Raw genomic sequence first — 16475 nt, 5'->3', positions numbered from 1 at the left:
CCAAGTCCTCGAAAATTACTTATTTATTTCTATCACCCCATAAGAAAATTTCAAAATTTTACATCCAAAAATTCAGAAATTGCAATTTGGCCCTCAAAATTTCGAATTCTTTACAATTTGACCCTACAATTTTTTGGCAATTGCATTTTTGTCCCACAAAATTTTTCGAATTTTTGCCCCATTAAATCTTAAAATTCTCGAAAATTAATAAAGTGATCCCTATAATTCCAAAATTCGAAACATCCCTTAAAAATTTTGATTTTTTCACTTAGGTCCTCACATTATTGGTTATTACAATTAGGTCTTTAAAATTCTCAATTCATGCAATTCGAATACTTAAGTCCAATTAGGTATAGCATGCATCCTAATTTATTATAGGTTCTCAATCCAAAAAATATGCACACAATAATCATATCACCTAATGCAATCGAGGCAGTAAATACATAAAACTTAAGCATAAAAGTTACCGGTGATCAAAGTAGAGTCGGGCTCATCCTCTTCCTCCTCGGCATGCATCACATATGCTCTATCAGTATTGAGGCCCTTGTTCTTAGGGAAATCTGCCGTCTTGTGACCCTCCTGGTCGCATAGAAAACATTTGTAGGTTCCCCATAAACATTTGCCGAGGTGGAACTGGTTGCACTTCTTGCATGGCTGTCCCTCTGCCGGCTTTGAAGACCCTGGTACCTATGGTGGTCTCTGCTGACCCGGCCTCTTAATCTATCCATGGGGCTTCTGTTGCCCCAGATGTCTCGGTGACCCCGTAAACTGTTTCTTCTCTGGCTGGGAGCTGGACTGGGCCTGGGAAATTTTACTATGCAACTCAAAGTCAATGTCCCTCTGGACCTGCTCTGCTTGAAAAGCACAGGGGGTGGCCGTAGTGCCCAAATTTAGTACACATATAACCCATGCATTTATTTAATTATTAAAGTATTTATTTAATTTCAAAATGAATCTTAGTGGTGCATGATTTATTTAAATAGATTATTTTAAATAATTATGTTTATGTGATGCACGTTAAAATGTGTTTTGAGTTTCATGTTTCAGGAGATTATTCGAGGCGGGATCGAGGAATAGAGACTGGTGACGAGTTTGGCAATTTTTAATTGCGGTATTTTATTTTAAGTTGAGGTTGGGTCATGTTAAATAATTTGTTAAGTTTCAGCATCTTTAAATCTTAACTTATTTATTAGGTGACTTTAAAACTTTTAAAGATTTAGTGCTTGTACTCTTTATTTTAATTAGGGGATTTTTATTTAAAGATTAGTAGGGGTTAGAAATTTAATTAATTTTTAATAGAATTAGTATTTTAATTAGCAAGGTAATTAGTTAATTAAGCCATTTTTACTCCCTAAGTTTCCCCTAACACACACACCCCCCCACTAACACACACACCCACACATTTCTCTTATTTCCATTTCATCATTTTAAAAGAAATTTTAGGGTTCTTGGCAAAAGAGCAGCAGCCGCCCCTCCCCTAAATCTTTTTAGCAGATTTTTTGTTTATTTTATTGCAAGAAAACCGTTCCACAAGCGTCCCGGATCAACCTCGCATCTTTCCCCGCTTCGGTATCGTCGGTTCGGTAAATTTTAATATCAAAAGTCACGTATATTCTATTTTTCCTGCATCGACCATGTCATAGTATGTGTTGCATTGTTTTTATGCGTAAAAATACATGTGTGAAATGTAAAGTTTGAGCAGTAATTGTTTAGATCGCATTTTGAACGTTTCTGGATCTGAAAAGCTTGTTTTTACTGGTCTTTAAAAACTGAAAATTTTTGGTCGCGATTTTGAGAAAACTTTCAACATGAAAATCGTAGAACGTTTTGATACCTTCGATTTGATATAAAATTTGAAGTATTTGGATAAAAATGGAGTGAGTTATGATTGTTTTCGTGGGACTGATCAAACTACGACTTTTATGAAAATGTGTTCTTGACATGTTCTTGAAGTTATTTGTTGCAGGATTCGTTGGGCATTGCCAGGCTTGTGTACTGCATTTAGATATGTTATGGGATGTATTTAGTGTTATTTGGTGGTTCGTTTGGGTCGGGATTGGCTTGGGATGTAATAGAAGTCGTAGGAAGCGAAACGATACCGAATTACGGGTTATTGTTGTATTGGAGTTACTTGTCGATGCTTGGGGATGTTTGGAGTGTTTGTACGGGTTTGAATCAATGTAATAGCATCCTAGGATGAGTCTCGAGGTGTTGGTTCATGGTCCTTCGGCTTGGATTGAAAGGGTGAATGATTAAGTTAGTGAATTTTCGTGAATTTTCAAATACAGAGGGTACCCTGACCCTGGCACGTAGAAATTACAGTGCCTACCCGGACGGGTCTGTGTACCCCCTCTTTTAAAAAAATTTTTTTGCAGGATTTGCTTCGGGGTTCTATATCATGGTTTAGTACGATGGTTAAAATTTATTAATGTAAAAATATAGGATTTGTTTTGGGGTTCTATATCATGTCTTAGTACGATTATTAAACGAGGTCAAGTCCCGAGTGATCTTGAATGTCTTAAGCTATTTATGTACTTCGGTGGCGAGCACGAGTTACCTATGTATAAGTTATGCAAGATAAGTGTTTGAACTTATAGTAGTATATGCAGTAGTGGCCCCAAGCGAGATCCAACGAATCGCTCAACGCCAAGTAAGTATGTTAACGTGAAAAAGAAAATACTTTTTAAGTTTTTGAGGTATTCTAAATGTCTTGTGACCAAATTTATGTATGGGATTGGAAAGCGGTAAAGCATGACTAGGGATCAATCCGCCCCGTTAAATCATGAACGGGTTTAGATTAGGATTGGAAAGCGTTAAAGCATGAACGCGGACCAATCCACCCGTTAAAGCATGAATGGGGATCTAATGTATGTCGCAGTGGATTCTTCCCTGTCAGCCCAGTAGTGTGGTTTAGTCTGATCAGTCGATTTATGTTATGGGTCACTTTCTTTGAAACATGCCTCTACAAAAAATTATGAAGTTCATGTATGTTCAAGTATGTACAAGTATGCAAGCATGTTTATGAAAAGTTTGAAAAGGGATCGGTTACGGTGACCGGAAGCGCAACGGAAGTTTAAAAAATCAAATTTTTACAAGGAATTTTCGGCCACCGTAAGATATTGTGTAGCAAATACAACAAACACCAAATAATGTCATACATAGTGTGTTTGAGAGATATACCTATCAATCACAAGGATTGATGTATGGCTCCAACTAAGGTGTAAACACCTTAGCTCTTCAATGGTAGAAACTATCTTCAAGCTTCCTTTGAGCACTCATTGCTCAACTATTAAGCCCACCACCAACTAGGCAGATCCCCTCTTAATTTGCACTAGAAAACTAAGAGGATTTTTCAATGAGAAATATATTTCTTTCCTCAACCCTTGAAGAAGAAGAATGAGAGAAATTTTGGAGAGAATTACTTGGATATTTCGGCCATGTCATGTTAGAATGGGGGGAAGGGAGACTTGTCTTGGTCTTGCAAAAAATAGAGACAAAAGTAACATGACAAGCCTTGATATTTGAAAAAGTTGTCTCCAACCCTTCACCTCCCATGCATGCATATATTATATGGTTTTTAACAAATTAAAAACATGGACTAAATTTAATTATCTCAAACATATTTGAGACTAATTAAACATTACTTGAATTTACTCAAGTCCCACTAGTTAAATAATTAATTTAAATTGAGCTCAACAAGACTCAATATGATTTAATTAATTCAACACTTGAATTAATTTAATTATTTGGACTCTACTAGGTCCACTAGTGTTTAATTAATTCAACACTTGAATTAATTTAATTTAGTCCTTAATAATGTTTATGAAAATCACAATTTTCAAATACATTATTCACTTGGCCAACTTTTAATTTAGGAACACTTCCATAAATTAAAATTTACATTTCTCTAATAGAAGTCATACTTCTATTTTTCTTTATGATTATAAACTCATTTATAAGCCGTTCAACACATTGAACTATTTTCTCCTTTATAGAAGTCATACTTCTAATTTTCCTTACGCTTATAAACTCCTTTATAAGCCGTTCAACACATTGAACTATTTTTACTTCTCAACGGGATCTAGAAATCTAGTACTTTTGTGGCCCTCAATGGTTCACTGATACAACTAGCCGTGGGTTCACATCTCCATGTGATTCGGACTAAGCACGTCCTTATATGAGCATACCCCAATTGCTCCATTCTTACTTATCAACTCCTTGATGACAAGAACGTCAGAGCTCAAGTCTGATAGTACCCAACCAATCATGTTAAACGCCTAGCAGCATCGCTTACATGATTCCCTAGGTATCAAATGATAGTGCCTGCAAGAACCATTCAATTATGGTTAGCGTACAGTACGGTCCCTTCAACTCATATATCCCGACCGATTCGACAACCATTGGTTTATCGAGAGTTGTCAATGAATCGATACTATGTGTCATGTCGTAGTTGCATCGATGGTGTAATCTATGAAACCCCTTTCATAATTACCACCATAATCTGATCAGAGATTTCAACCTACATACACATGATAACACATAGGATATCCATACCCGAAGGTAAGCGGTCAATCCCCGACTACAATGCATCGACTCCTATATGTTTCGACATAACAACCAACCTTGCCACCTGATGACCCCATGAGAGTCGGTAAACAACTCAAAGTGCAATGCTAGCATATAAAGCCTAAATATTGTCCCGGGTCATAAGAACTAATGGTATACAACCATAAACGAGGATGTTTCCACTCGATAAATGAGAACCACTTGGAAAGTCCTTTATGGAGGGTTGTTCAGTGCAGTCTACAAGGAGCACCTATCTGCATGCTCGGACATCACAATGTCCCCTACCAATGAAACATGGTACTCACATCGCAGATACTAGTCTCGAACTCTAGCAGCCTATATCCTTCTTAGCGGCGGCTGAATCGACTAGGAACTGTTTAGATATACAGTATTCCAAATATGAGTTTCATTATACTCATCATATGAGCATCTCATATTCTTTCTACTATTTGTATATTCAAGGGCTTTATCTATGCAACTACCATGGGCATAGAGATAAAGATTTGCCAAAACAATAATTTCAAATATTATTAAAATAAAGATTGCTTATACATAGAGTTTCATTGTGAACACTCGGCCAACACTTGGCTCGACGGGCACCTACTCTAACAATCTCCCACTTGCACTAGAGCCAACTACCCATATGCTTCAAACCCATTGATTCACTATGCATCTCGAATAATGGTCCAGGTAAAGGCTTAGCTAGTGGATCAGCAACATTATCTGCGGAGCCGACTATGTCAAAAGACACTTCTTCCTTTTTCCACAATCTCTCCGAGGATGTGGTACTTTCTCAATACGTGTTTGGATTTCTAATGAGACCTTGGCTCCTTTGCTTGAGCTAAAGCTCCCGTGTTGTCACACAACACCGGGAGAGGAGCAACTCCATTAGGAATGACAGTCCAACTCTTAGACAAAATTCCTTATCCAAACAGCCTCCCTTGCTGCATCTTATGCAGCAATGTATTCGGCCCTCTGTGCTGGAATCCGCAGTATTGTCTTGCTTGGAACTCGTCCAAGAGACAGCAGCACCATTGAGCATGAATACAAACCCAGAGGTTGACTTCGAGTCATCGATATCACTTTGGAAGCGAGAGTCGGTATAGCCTTCCAATTTCAGTTCTCCACCCCATAGACCAAGAACAATTTATTGGTCCTTCTCAACTACTTGAGGATGTCTTTCACAGCTTTCCAATGTGGAAGACCAGGGTTCGATTGATATCTACTCACTACACTTAGTGCGAAAGCCACGTCAGGAAGTGTAGATATCATCCTATATATGATGCTACCAATCGTAGATGCATAAGGAATGCTTGTCATCGCCGCTATCTCTGCATCAGTCTTGGGAGACAGACTTGGATAGGGACACGCCATGACACATTGGTAGATGTCCTCTCTTGGACTTATCCATCGAGAACCGCTTCACGATGATATCAAAGTATGTAGACTGGGTGAGACCAAGCAATCTTCTTGATCTATCTCTATAGATCTGTATTCCCAATACAAACGATGCTTCACCCAAGTCCTATATCGAGAACTCACTTGCTAACCATATTTTAGTTGATTGCAACATTCCTACATCATTCCCAATGATTAGAATGTCATCAATATAAAGCACCAGGAATGTCACAACACTCCCACTGACCTTCTTATACACACAGGGTTCCTCAGGATTCTTATCAAAACCAAACTCTTTGATTGTACTGTCGAATCTGAGGTTCCAACTCCTAGATGCCTGCTTTAGACCATAAATAGATCTTTGAAGTTTGCATACCATATACTCACTTCCGATAGATTTAAACCCTCCAGGTTTGAGACATGTAAATATCTTCCTTAATACATCCATTAAGAAAGGCTGTCTTGACATTTATCTGCCATATCTCATAGTCATACCATGCAACTATGGCTAGCAAAATCCTTATGGACTTGAACATTGCAACTGGTGAAAAGGTTTCCTCAAAGTCAACTCCTTGTCTTTGAGTATATCCTTTTGCCACCAATCGCGTCTTGAAGGTCAATACGTTCCCATCCGTCCCAAGTTTCCTCTTGTAAATCCATTTACACCCTATGGGAACAATTCCCTCAGGTGGATCCACGAGATTCCACACTTGGTTCGAATGCATGGAATTCATCTCAGATTCCATCGCTTCCAGCCACTTGGATGAATCGGCATCAGATAATGCTTCCTTGAAGGTCCTTGGATCACATCCAAGATTAGGCTCATCATGGCCCTCTTCAAGAAGCAGACCATACCTCATAGGTGGTCTCGAGACTCTCTCGGATCTTCTAGGAGCTTGTATCTCCTCTCTTGGCTCTTCGGGTGTGGGTTCTATAATTGTGGGTGTCTCTCGAACCTCTTCGAGTTCTATCATCTCGCCTTTTCTATCTAATAGAAATTCCTTTTCCAAAAAGGTTGCATTCCTAGAAACAAACACCTTTGTTTCTTGGGGATGATAGAAATAAAATCCAACAGAATTCCTTGGATATCCCACAAAGTAACATAAAATGGATCGACTATCCAATTTATCTCCCACTACCTGCTTCACTTAAGCAGGGCACCCCCATATTCTAGAACAAGAATATTTGGGAGGCTTACCCATCCATATCTCATATGGTGTCTGCCTTTAAATGGACATTTAGTGGAATATCTTTCAATTTTAAGTTATAGAGATCGTTTTCAAGTTCTCTAGTACCAATCAAACATTCATTCTTGTAAATGTTGCAAACACCTTTGCAAAACAAACAAGAATATCCATTTTATCAACATATAAATGGAAACAATGTTTTTCACAAAATTAGGTACAAACAAAACATCTCATAAGATTAACTTAAAACTATTGTTCAACAATAAGTAAACATCTTCAACAGCCTTGGCAGCAACTCTTGCTCCATTGCCCATCCTCAAGAAGGTCACACCTTCTCTAAGCTTCCTACTTCTTCCCATCACCTGTAACTCATTACAGAGATGTGAACCACAACCGGTATCTTATACCCAAGAAGTAGAGTTAATTGAAATGTTTACTTCAATTTAGAACATACTGTTTCCAGAACTCTTCTGGGCAAGATATTCTCTGCAATTTCGCCTCCAATGTCCAGGCTTCTTGCAGTGATGACAAACATCACCAGTCTTGTCAGCCTTAACTGGTGTGGCTGCCACAACGGGATTCGGAGATTGCCTCAACAAGGGCACGTTCTTCTTGGGACGTTGGAAAGAACGCTTCTTTCCCTTCCCATCTGGATCAATCTTCGTACCAGATGAAGAACCCACATAAAGAACAAGCTTCTCTTTCTTGATGGTTGATTCAAACGTAACAAGCATATTCACCAACTCCTCAAGGGTCGGCTCCATTTTGTTCATTTTGAAGTTCACCACAAAAGGATCAAATGAGCTAGGCAATGATAACAGCAACATGTCGGTGGTCAACTCCGAAGGCAAGATCAGATCCAGGCCAACGAGCTTGTCCATGAGCCCAATCAACTTCAGGCCATGCTCATGGACCGAGGCCCCATCTCGCATGCGCAAAGTGATCAGCTCCTTGACGGTAGCATGCCTAAGAGGCCGTGTTTGCTCACCAAAGAGCTCCTTGAGGTGCATATGAATGTCAGCAGCATTCTTTGTACCCTCAAAACGCCTCTGAAGCTCATCATTCATAGAAGTCAGCATATAACACCTGGCTATTAAGTCATGGTCACACCATTCCTTGTAAGCCTGAAATTCCTCAGGAGTGCAGTCAGTCGGAGCCTCAACAGGGGGCGACTCAGTCAGTGTATATGCTACCCTTTCCGAATTCAAGACGATTTTCAGGTTTCTTAGCCAAGTGAGGTAATTAGGTCCAGTTAATATGTGTTTGTCGAGTATTGCAGATATCGGATTGCGAATCGAAGACATTGTCAATTTGTACTGAAAAGTAAAAACAGATAAATGTTGATGACTATTTTAAAATATTTAGTAAGATATGAAGTTTGGACTTTTACTTCATAAATATTTGCTCCCACTGTTTTGACATCTTTCACTACCCTCTAGTGAAAACAGGAAACTCCTTTCCTCAGTAGGTACGTAAGGTCCAATTAGCGAATTATGCAGTGTTCTAAAAGGTGCCGCCTAGCACCGCCTAGGCGGTGGGCGGTTGCCCACGGCCTCGATTTTTTGCTGGGCGACGGGGCTGGGCGCTGCCACATTAAGCGGCCGCCTAGGCGGCCCGGGCGCCGCCTAGGCGGAATGGTCGTCGCTGGGCGGATAGCGCCTAGGCGCTTTGTTTTAAAAAAAAAAAATTGGGCCTTAAAGAGATTTTCAGGGCTGTTTTCCACCCAATTTTCGGCCCATTTTATATTGCCAATTTTAGGCCCATTTTTCTAAAAAATTTAGGCCCATTCTGCACAACCCTACACGTCTCTTCTCATCTTCTCCACTTCTCCAAGCATCAACAACACGCGCAAGAAATCTTCCCTTGCACCGCCGACCGCCGCTTTGCATAGCCGCACTTCGTTAATATACTGTCTTCTCTGTTTTTTATCCTTTTTTTTCCTGATTTCTGAATTTTTTGGACATTTGATTAATGCCATTTGATTATTGCCATTTGGACATTCGGTAATATGTTAGTGCTCTAATATGTTACTGCCATTTGATTTTTTTGGACATTTGAAATTATAACAATTATGTAAATATGATAAAATAGTATTCACATTGCTGGGAATGAAGCTCCGGTTCCATTTCATCATGTGCAATGCAAATGGGTTAAGGATCAGAAAGAAAGTATCTCCATTCTCCACTACGTATTCTGTCCAAATCTACTTTGCATCATAATCACTAATTAATCTTACTATTTCAAGCTTCTCAACTCTGCCGATAAGCTTTCTCCTCAATTGATGTGAGATATAAAAATTTACATATTTGTTCTTGTTCCAATAGCATTCGGTATTATGTTACTGTTTTTTGATTTTTTTGGACATTTGATTACTGTTGTTTGTCTTGAATTGATATTTGTGAAGGAAAATTGCGGGTACTATGTCTTTTGAAGCATCTAATTCAATACCGGGGACGGAGATTGATAACCCTTTGAAGCGTAATTCGAAAGATGTTGGATGGGAATTTGCGGACTTGGTGGATCCTACAAATATGGATAAGTTGAAATGTAAGTTGTGTGGTAAAATTACTAGTGGTGGAATTTATCGGATGAAACAACATATTTCCAATATCAAGGGAAATGTTGCCCCGTGTAAAAAATCTTCGGACGAGGATAAAGTGAAATGTAAGAATGCTATTGAAGAAGCAAGAACAAAAAAGAAACAAAAGAATACAAATGAAATGATGGTGAGAGAAGAAGTTTTTCTTGATGAATATGAGGAAGTAGAAGGAAGTCTAGGGACAAGAAGAAAACCACTTAATCTTGGACCTATGGACCGATTTGCATCTGAAATTAACCTTGATTCTTCATTGAGTAGGTAGTAAGAAGACGACTCAACAGAAAAATATTATTGATGCACTTTGGAAGCAAAGGACACATAGTGTGCAACAGTATGTATCTCGATGGGTGTATGAGTCTGGTATTCCTTTTCATGCTATTGACAATGATAGCTTCAAGAGGTTTGTAGAAGCGGTTGGTCAATTTGGTCCGGGTTATTGTCCTCCAAGTCAATACCTATTAAGGGAGCCCTTATTGAAAGAAGAGGTAGAAAGAACTAAAATTTTATTAAAAAAGCAAGAAGAAGAATGGATTTTGAATGATTGCTCAATTTTGACTGATGCTTGGACCGACCGAAAAAGAAGAAGTATCATGAATTTGTGTGTTAATTGTAAGGAAGGCACAACTTTCCTTTCTTCTAGGGAAGCATCAGATGAAGCACACACCGGGAATTATATATTTGAATATGTGGACAAGTGCATTGAAGAAGTTGGAGCACAAAGTGTAGTTCAAGTGGTAACGGACAATGCTTCAAATAATATGGCGGCGAAAGATTTATTAAAGGAGAAGAGACCACATATATTTTGGACTTCTTGTGCAACTCACACATTGAATCTTATGCTTCAAAAAATTGGAAACCAATCTAAGTTCAAAGGGGTGATTGAGAAGGCGAAATGTTTCACCATCTTTATTTATGCACATCACAAGACATTGTCAATGATGAGGAAATTCACCAAAAAAAGAGACATTGTGAGGCCGGGAGTAACAAGATTTGCAACCGCTTTTCTAACTTTGCAAAGCTTGATGGAGAAGAAAAATGAATTGAGAGCTATGGTTGCTAGTGAAGAGTGGAATGTATGCGAACATTCAAAGAGTGTAAAAGGGAATATGTCATATAATACCGCTTTGAGTGCCTCTTTTTGGAACGGGGTAAGTTTTTGCTTGAAGGTGTTTGCTCCATTAGTTAAGGTGCTTCGTCTTGTTGATGGGGATAATAATATGGGTTTTTTGTATGGTGAATTACTTAGAGCAAGAGATGAGATTAAAATGACATTCAAAAATCAAGAGCTTCATTATCGTCCCATTATTGATATTATTGATGAGAAAAGTCGTAATCGGCTTGATAGTCCACTACATTTGGCCGCCTACCTCTTGAACCCTTATTACTCCTTCAATGACCCAAGCATAGGAAGTGAAGAAGTGGCCACAAATGGATTTTTCACTTGTGTTGAATCATTCTTTCCCGATGATATTGATAGCCAAAGTGAGGTAGTAAATGTGGAGTTTTTAAAGTATATCAACAAAGAGGGTGGATTTTGAAGAGCATTGGCTAAGGCGGGATGCACAAAAAATGATGAGAAATATGATTCGAGTAAGAACTTAATTTATTTTGTAAATTTTATTGCTTTTGTTTTTTTTTTTTTTTGTTCTCTAATTGTTGTTGACTTGTTTCATTTGTTTATTTAGTTGGATGGTGGCATCTTTATGGAAATGGTGTACCCAAATTGCAAAAAATGGCTAAAAGAATTCTTTCTTTAACTACAAGTTCTTCTGGTTGTGAGAGAAATTGGAGAACTTTTGAGGGGGTAAGCACTTGATTAATTATTATGTATTTATTATTAAAATTTTAAATAAGTATTCAATATTAACATTTTTCTTTAATCCAGATTCATACAAAAAAAAAAAGAAATAGGCTAGATACCGGAAGGTTGAACAATTTAGTCTATGTTCAATTTAATGCCAAGATCATCAACAAGAGGAGAAGACAAGAAGAAAAAGAAGTAGATGTGCTACTTACAACTGAAGCAACTATGGCACAAGGATGGATTGTTGATGGTGGAGATGAAGATGCTGAGACAAATGTCGAAGATGTAAGAGAGCTTCACGAAGAAGAATTTGTATCGGATGAAGAGAAGGAAGACGCCATGGATTTTGAGTTTGAATCTGATACAGAAAAAGTGTTGTAAAAATATGGAGATGAACAAGAAGAAATAGATGTTTAGACTTAATATCTTTATATTTTGTCGGAAAGATGTTGAAGTATCATGGATGATACGAAGGTTGTAGCAAACATATGATAGTGATTGACCAATATTAGTAATATATAAGAACGTATTAATATCTATATACTAAATATTATTAATTTATTATTGCATAGAAAATCACAAAATTTTTGGGCTTATAAAAAACCGCCTAGGCGGCCGCCTAGGCCCCGCCTAAACGCCTAGGCGCTAGGCGGTAAGTGACCGCTCGCCTACCGCCTACCGCTTTTTAGAACACTGGAATTATGATCCCGAATAATATCAGCCAATCACAATTCCTAAAAGGTAGTTTCCAATTGCATCACAATGCAACCCTCTACGTAAACTTTTGTCTCACCTTTGATTAGGACCCAATAATATGACGTCGTTCATCTTCACGTGTCAAGCCTTACCCATCGATGTTGAACCTTAATGGACGGTCGCCATGAGTTCCCCCAATAATATGAGCCGAAATCATGGGAGTTTCCACGTAGTTCACATCACCATGTCAATGGATTTCACAGCTTTCCGGCACCCAAAGCTCCCCAAATAATATGAGCCGAGCATCGAGTACGGGTAGCATTCATCATGCACCCATTGTCGATGGAAGACAAGGAAATTATAAACAAATTTATAATTCCCCTTTTCGGGCTTGATATTAATTTTGAATTTTTTCAAAATGAGGGTTTTTAATTTTGAAAGGTCTCATCATTAATTTTATTTAAAAGCTTGCCATGTTTGATCGTATGTTTGCCGGATTCATGCAACTTTGTTATTATCATAATAATAACGCACATACTCATTATTTATAACATATCATGCATATATTATAAACAGTAAACAAACAAGGATGATCAATCGCCCCAATACTAACGGACCGTGTGAGCTAAACACGGGCCTAGGTCCAATCCTAGGGAAATGCACGGGATGCAAATGCAACTATTACATAAGCTTCCAATATTTACATGTCTTCGATCTTCATAATCATCATGGCCACCATCTTCCAATCTTGATCATCCACTATACTAATATTTACAAATAAATATCCATGGCAAATAGGGATACATCTCAGGGGTGGGAACGGGCCATAAACCAAGCCCACATTATAAATTGATAATTATTACAATAATTCAACACAAAATATCCTAGCATACACCTAGCAAATTGGGCTTGGGCTTTTGATCATCCTTCATGCATAATATCACATATCATATACCATCAATTAATTATCACAATAATTAATTGATCTAATATTATATATCTTGATCCAATCACTAACCGCCACGATTATAAACTAAATTAACAAAGTATACAAACACATTTGTCTACTTTCCAATTAATTTATTTATAACCGAATTTCTTATAAATCACAATTTACTATAAATAATTAAAGTTCAACTTGAATTATTTATTTTATGAGAAAAATTTGCAAATTTTGTAATTTTAAACTTAAGGGCCCAAAAACTTATTTTTCACCAAAAACATTTTGGCCCATTTAAAATTCACAAATATGTTAACCATCTAATGGCCCAACAACATGAAGGCCCATGACACTTTGATTATCCAAAACACTTTTGGAAACCCTAGCCGTCATCGCCGTCGCCGAAGCTCCGTCGCCGGATTCCGGCAACAAAAAAATATTGTTTTTTATTTTGATAGAGGGGTTCGGGCAGCCACTCGGGCTGCCCTTGCTGCCCAAAACGGGCAGCCCCTCGGGCTTCCCGAGCTGCCTGACACGGGCAGCAACATGCTGCCCGAAATGCCTCTTTGTCGTGCCTTGATTTTTGTTGCAAATTTCATTCTCATGCGGTTAGAAATCAATCTCAATATAATATCTTGTAAATGCTACACAAAATCGTAACCATAGCTTGGATACCACTTGAAAGGGATCGGTTATGGTGACCGGAAGCGCAACGGGAGTTTAAAAAATCAAATTTTTACAAGGAATTTTCGGCCACCCTAAGATATTGTGTAGCAAATACAACAAACACCAAATAATGTCATACATAGTGTGTTTGAGAGATATACCTATCAATCACAAGGATTGATGTATGGCTCCAACTAAGGTGTAAACACCTTAGCTCTTCAATGGTAGACACTATCTTCAAGCTTCCTTTGAGAACTCCTTGCTCAACTATTAAGCCCACCACCAACTAGGTAGATCCCCTCTTAATTTGCACTAGAAAACTTAGAGGATTTTTCAATGAGAAGTATATTTCTTTCCTCAACCCTTGAAGAAGAAGAATGAGAGAAATTTTGGAGAGAATTACTTGGATATTTCGGCCATGGCATGTTAGAATGGAGGGAGAAGGGAGACTTGTCTTGGTCTTGCAAAAAGTAGAGACAAAAGTAGCATGCCAAGCCTTGATATTTGAAAAAGTTGTCTCCAACCCTTCACCTCCCATGCATGCATATATTATATGGTTTTTAACAAATTAAAAACCATAGATTAAATTTAATTATCTCAAACATATTTGAGACTAATTAAACATTACTTGAATTTACTCAAGTCCCACTAGTTAAATAATTAATTTAAATTGAGCTCTACAAGACTCAATATGATTTAAATTAATTTTACACTTGAATTAATTTAATTATTTGGACTCTACTAGGTCCACTAGTGTTTAATTAATTCAACACTTGAATTAATTTAATTTAGTCCATAATAATGTTTATGAAAATCACAAGTTTCAAATACATTATTCACTTGGCCAACTTTTAATTTAGGAACACTTCCATAAATTTAAATTTAAATTTCTCTAATAGAAGTCATACTTCTATTTTTCTTTATGATTATAAACTCATTTATAAGCCGTTCAACACATTGAACTATTTTCTCCTTTATAGAAGTCATACTTCTAATTTTCTTACGCTTATAAACTCCTTTATAAGCCGTTCAACACATTGAACTATTTTTACTTCTCAACGGGATCTAGAAATCTAGTACTTTTGTGGCCCTCAATGGTTCACTGATACAACTAGCCGTGGGTTCACATCTCCATGTGATTCGGACTAAGCATGTCCTTATATGAGCATACCCCAATTGCTCCATTCTTACTTATCAACTCCTTGATGACAAGAACGTCAGAGCTCAAGTCTGATAGTACCCAACCAATCATGTTAAACGCCTAGCAGCATCGCTTACATGATTCCCTAGGTATCAAATGATAGTGCCTGCAAGAACCATTCAATTATAGTTAGCGTACAGTACGGTCCCTTCAACTCATATATCCCGACCGATTCGACAACCATTGGTTTATCGAGAGTTGTCAATGAATCGATACTATGTGTCATGTCGTAGTTGCATCGATGGTGTAATCTATGAAACCCCTTTCATAATTACCACCATAATCTGATCAGAGATTTCAACCTACATACACATGATAACACATAGGATATCCATACCCGAAGGTAAGCGGTCAATCCCCTACTACAATGCATCGACTCCTATATGTTTCGACATAACAACCAACCTTGCCACCTGATGACCCCATGAGAGTCGGTAAACAACTCAAAGTGCAATGCTAGCATATAAAGCCTAAATATTGTCCCGGGTCATAAGAACTAATGGTATACAACCATAAACTAGGACGTTTCCACTCGATAAATGAGAACCACTTGGAAAGTCCTTTATGGAGGGTTGTTCAGTGCAGTCTACAAGGAGCACCTATCTGCATGCTCGGACATCACAATGTCCCCTACCAATGAAACATGGTACTCACGTTGCAGATACTAGTCTTGAACTCTAGCGGCCTATATCCTTCTTAGCGGCGGCTGAATCGACTAGGAACTGTTTAGAATATACAGTATTCCAAATATGAGTTTCATCATACTCATCATATGAGCATCTCATATTCTTTCTACTATTTGTATATTCAAGGGCTTTATCTATGCAACTAGCATGGGTATAGAGATAAAGATTTACCAAAACAATAATTTCAAATATTATTAAAATAAAGATTGCTTATACATATAGTTTCATCATGAACACTCGGCCAACACTTGGCTCGACGGGCACCTACTCTAACAAAGTTTTCACATTATGGCACGTCTATGTTATGTATGTATGTTCAAGTTTATGGCAAGTTCAACTTTCAAGTATGTATATGCTATTTTGAAGTTTCATGTGGCTTTATTACGTATCATTCGTTACTTCCAGTTTATACGTGTTGAGTCTTTAGACTCACTAGGCTTGATCGATGCAGGTGAGGATGCATTTGAGGAGACGAGAGGTGGGGACCAAGGAGCTGGCTTGGACTGAGCAGGAGGCTAGACCCGAGGACCGCCATGTTTTAAGTTTTATGATGTTTAAAAATACTCTGATTTCATGTTATCGATTATGAGTTTTAACAAGTTCTTTTAGTTACTTCATTTGAGACCTTTTATTGCAACAATATTTGGAGAAGAACAGTCTATTTTATCCAATTCTGAAGGTTCGCCTTTTATTAAAGAAATTTTTTAATTTTTACGCAAATTTCAAGTAGTA

The 16475-nt window shown here is 37.8% G+C and overlaps 1 protein-coding gene across 1 annotated transcript; it reads left to right on the top strand.

The window, feature by feature from the left end:
- Window positions 1-9571: 9571 nt before the first annotated feature.
- On the top strand, window positions 9572-11935 carry LOC140806700 (uncharacterized). Its single transcript, XM_073163245.1, has 4 exons — window positions 9572-9923; window positions 10009-11277; window positions 11436-11554; window positions 11636-11935. The coding sequence occupies exons 1-4, from the start codon at window positions 9572-9574 to the stop codon at window positions 11933-11935; spliced, it is 2040 nt and encodes a 679-aa protein (XP_073019346.1).
- Window positions 11936-16475: the final 4540 nt, after the last annotated feature.

The sequence above is a fragment of the Primulina eburnea genome, chromosome 12, assembly GCF_022965805.1.
Source record: "Primulina eburnea isolate SZY01 chromosome 12, ASM2296580v1, whole genome shotgun sequence".
Taxonomy (NCBI): domain Eukaryota; kingdom Viridiplantae; phylum Streptophyta; class Magnoliopsida; order Lamiales; family Gesneriaceae; genus Primulina; species Primulina eburnea.
Note: the sequence above shows the minus strand (reverse complement) of the source record. Positions and strands in the feature narration are given on the sequence as shown.

Excerpts from the sequence above, each read along its gene's own strand:
- LOC140806700 (XM_073163245.1), top strand. The coding sequence starts at position 9,572 with ATGTCTTTTGAAGCATCTAATTCAATACCGGGGACGGAGATTGATAAC. Across the intron at positions 9,924-10,008 it reads ATATGAGGAAGTAGAAGGAA|GTAGTAAGAAGACGACTCAA; the intron begins GTCTAGGGACAA and ends TTCATTGAGTAG. Across the intron at positions 11,278-11,435 it reads AAAGTATATCAACAAAGAGG|TTGGATGGTGGCATCTTTAT; the intron begins GTGGATTTTGAA and ends TTGTTTATTTAG.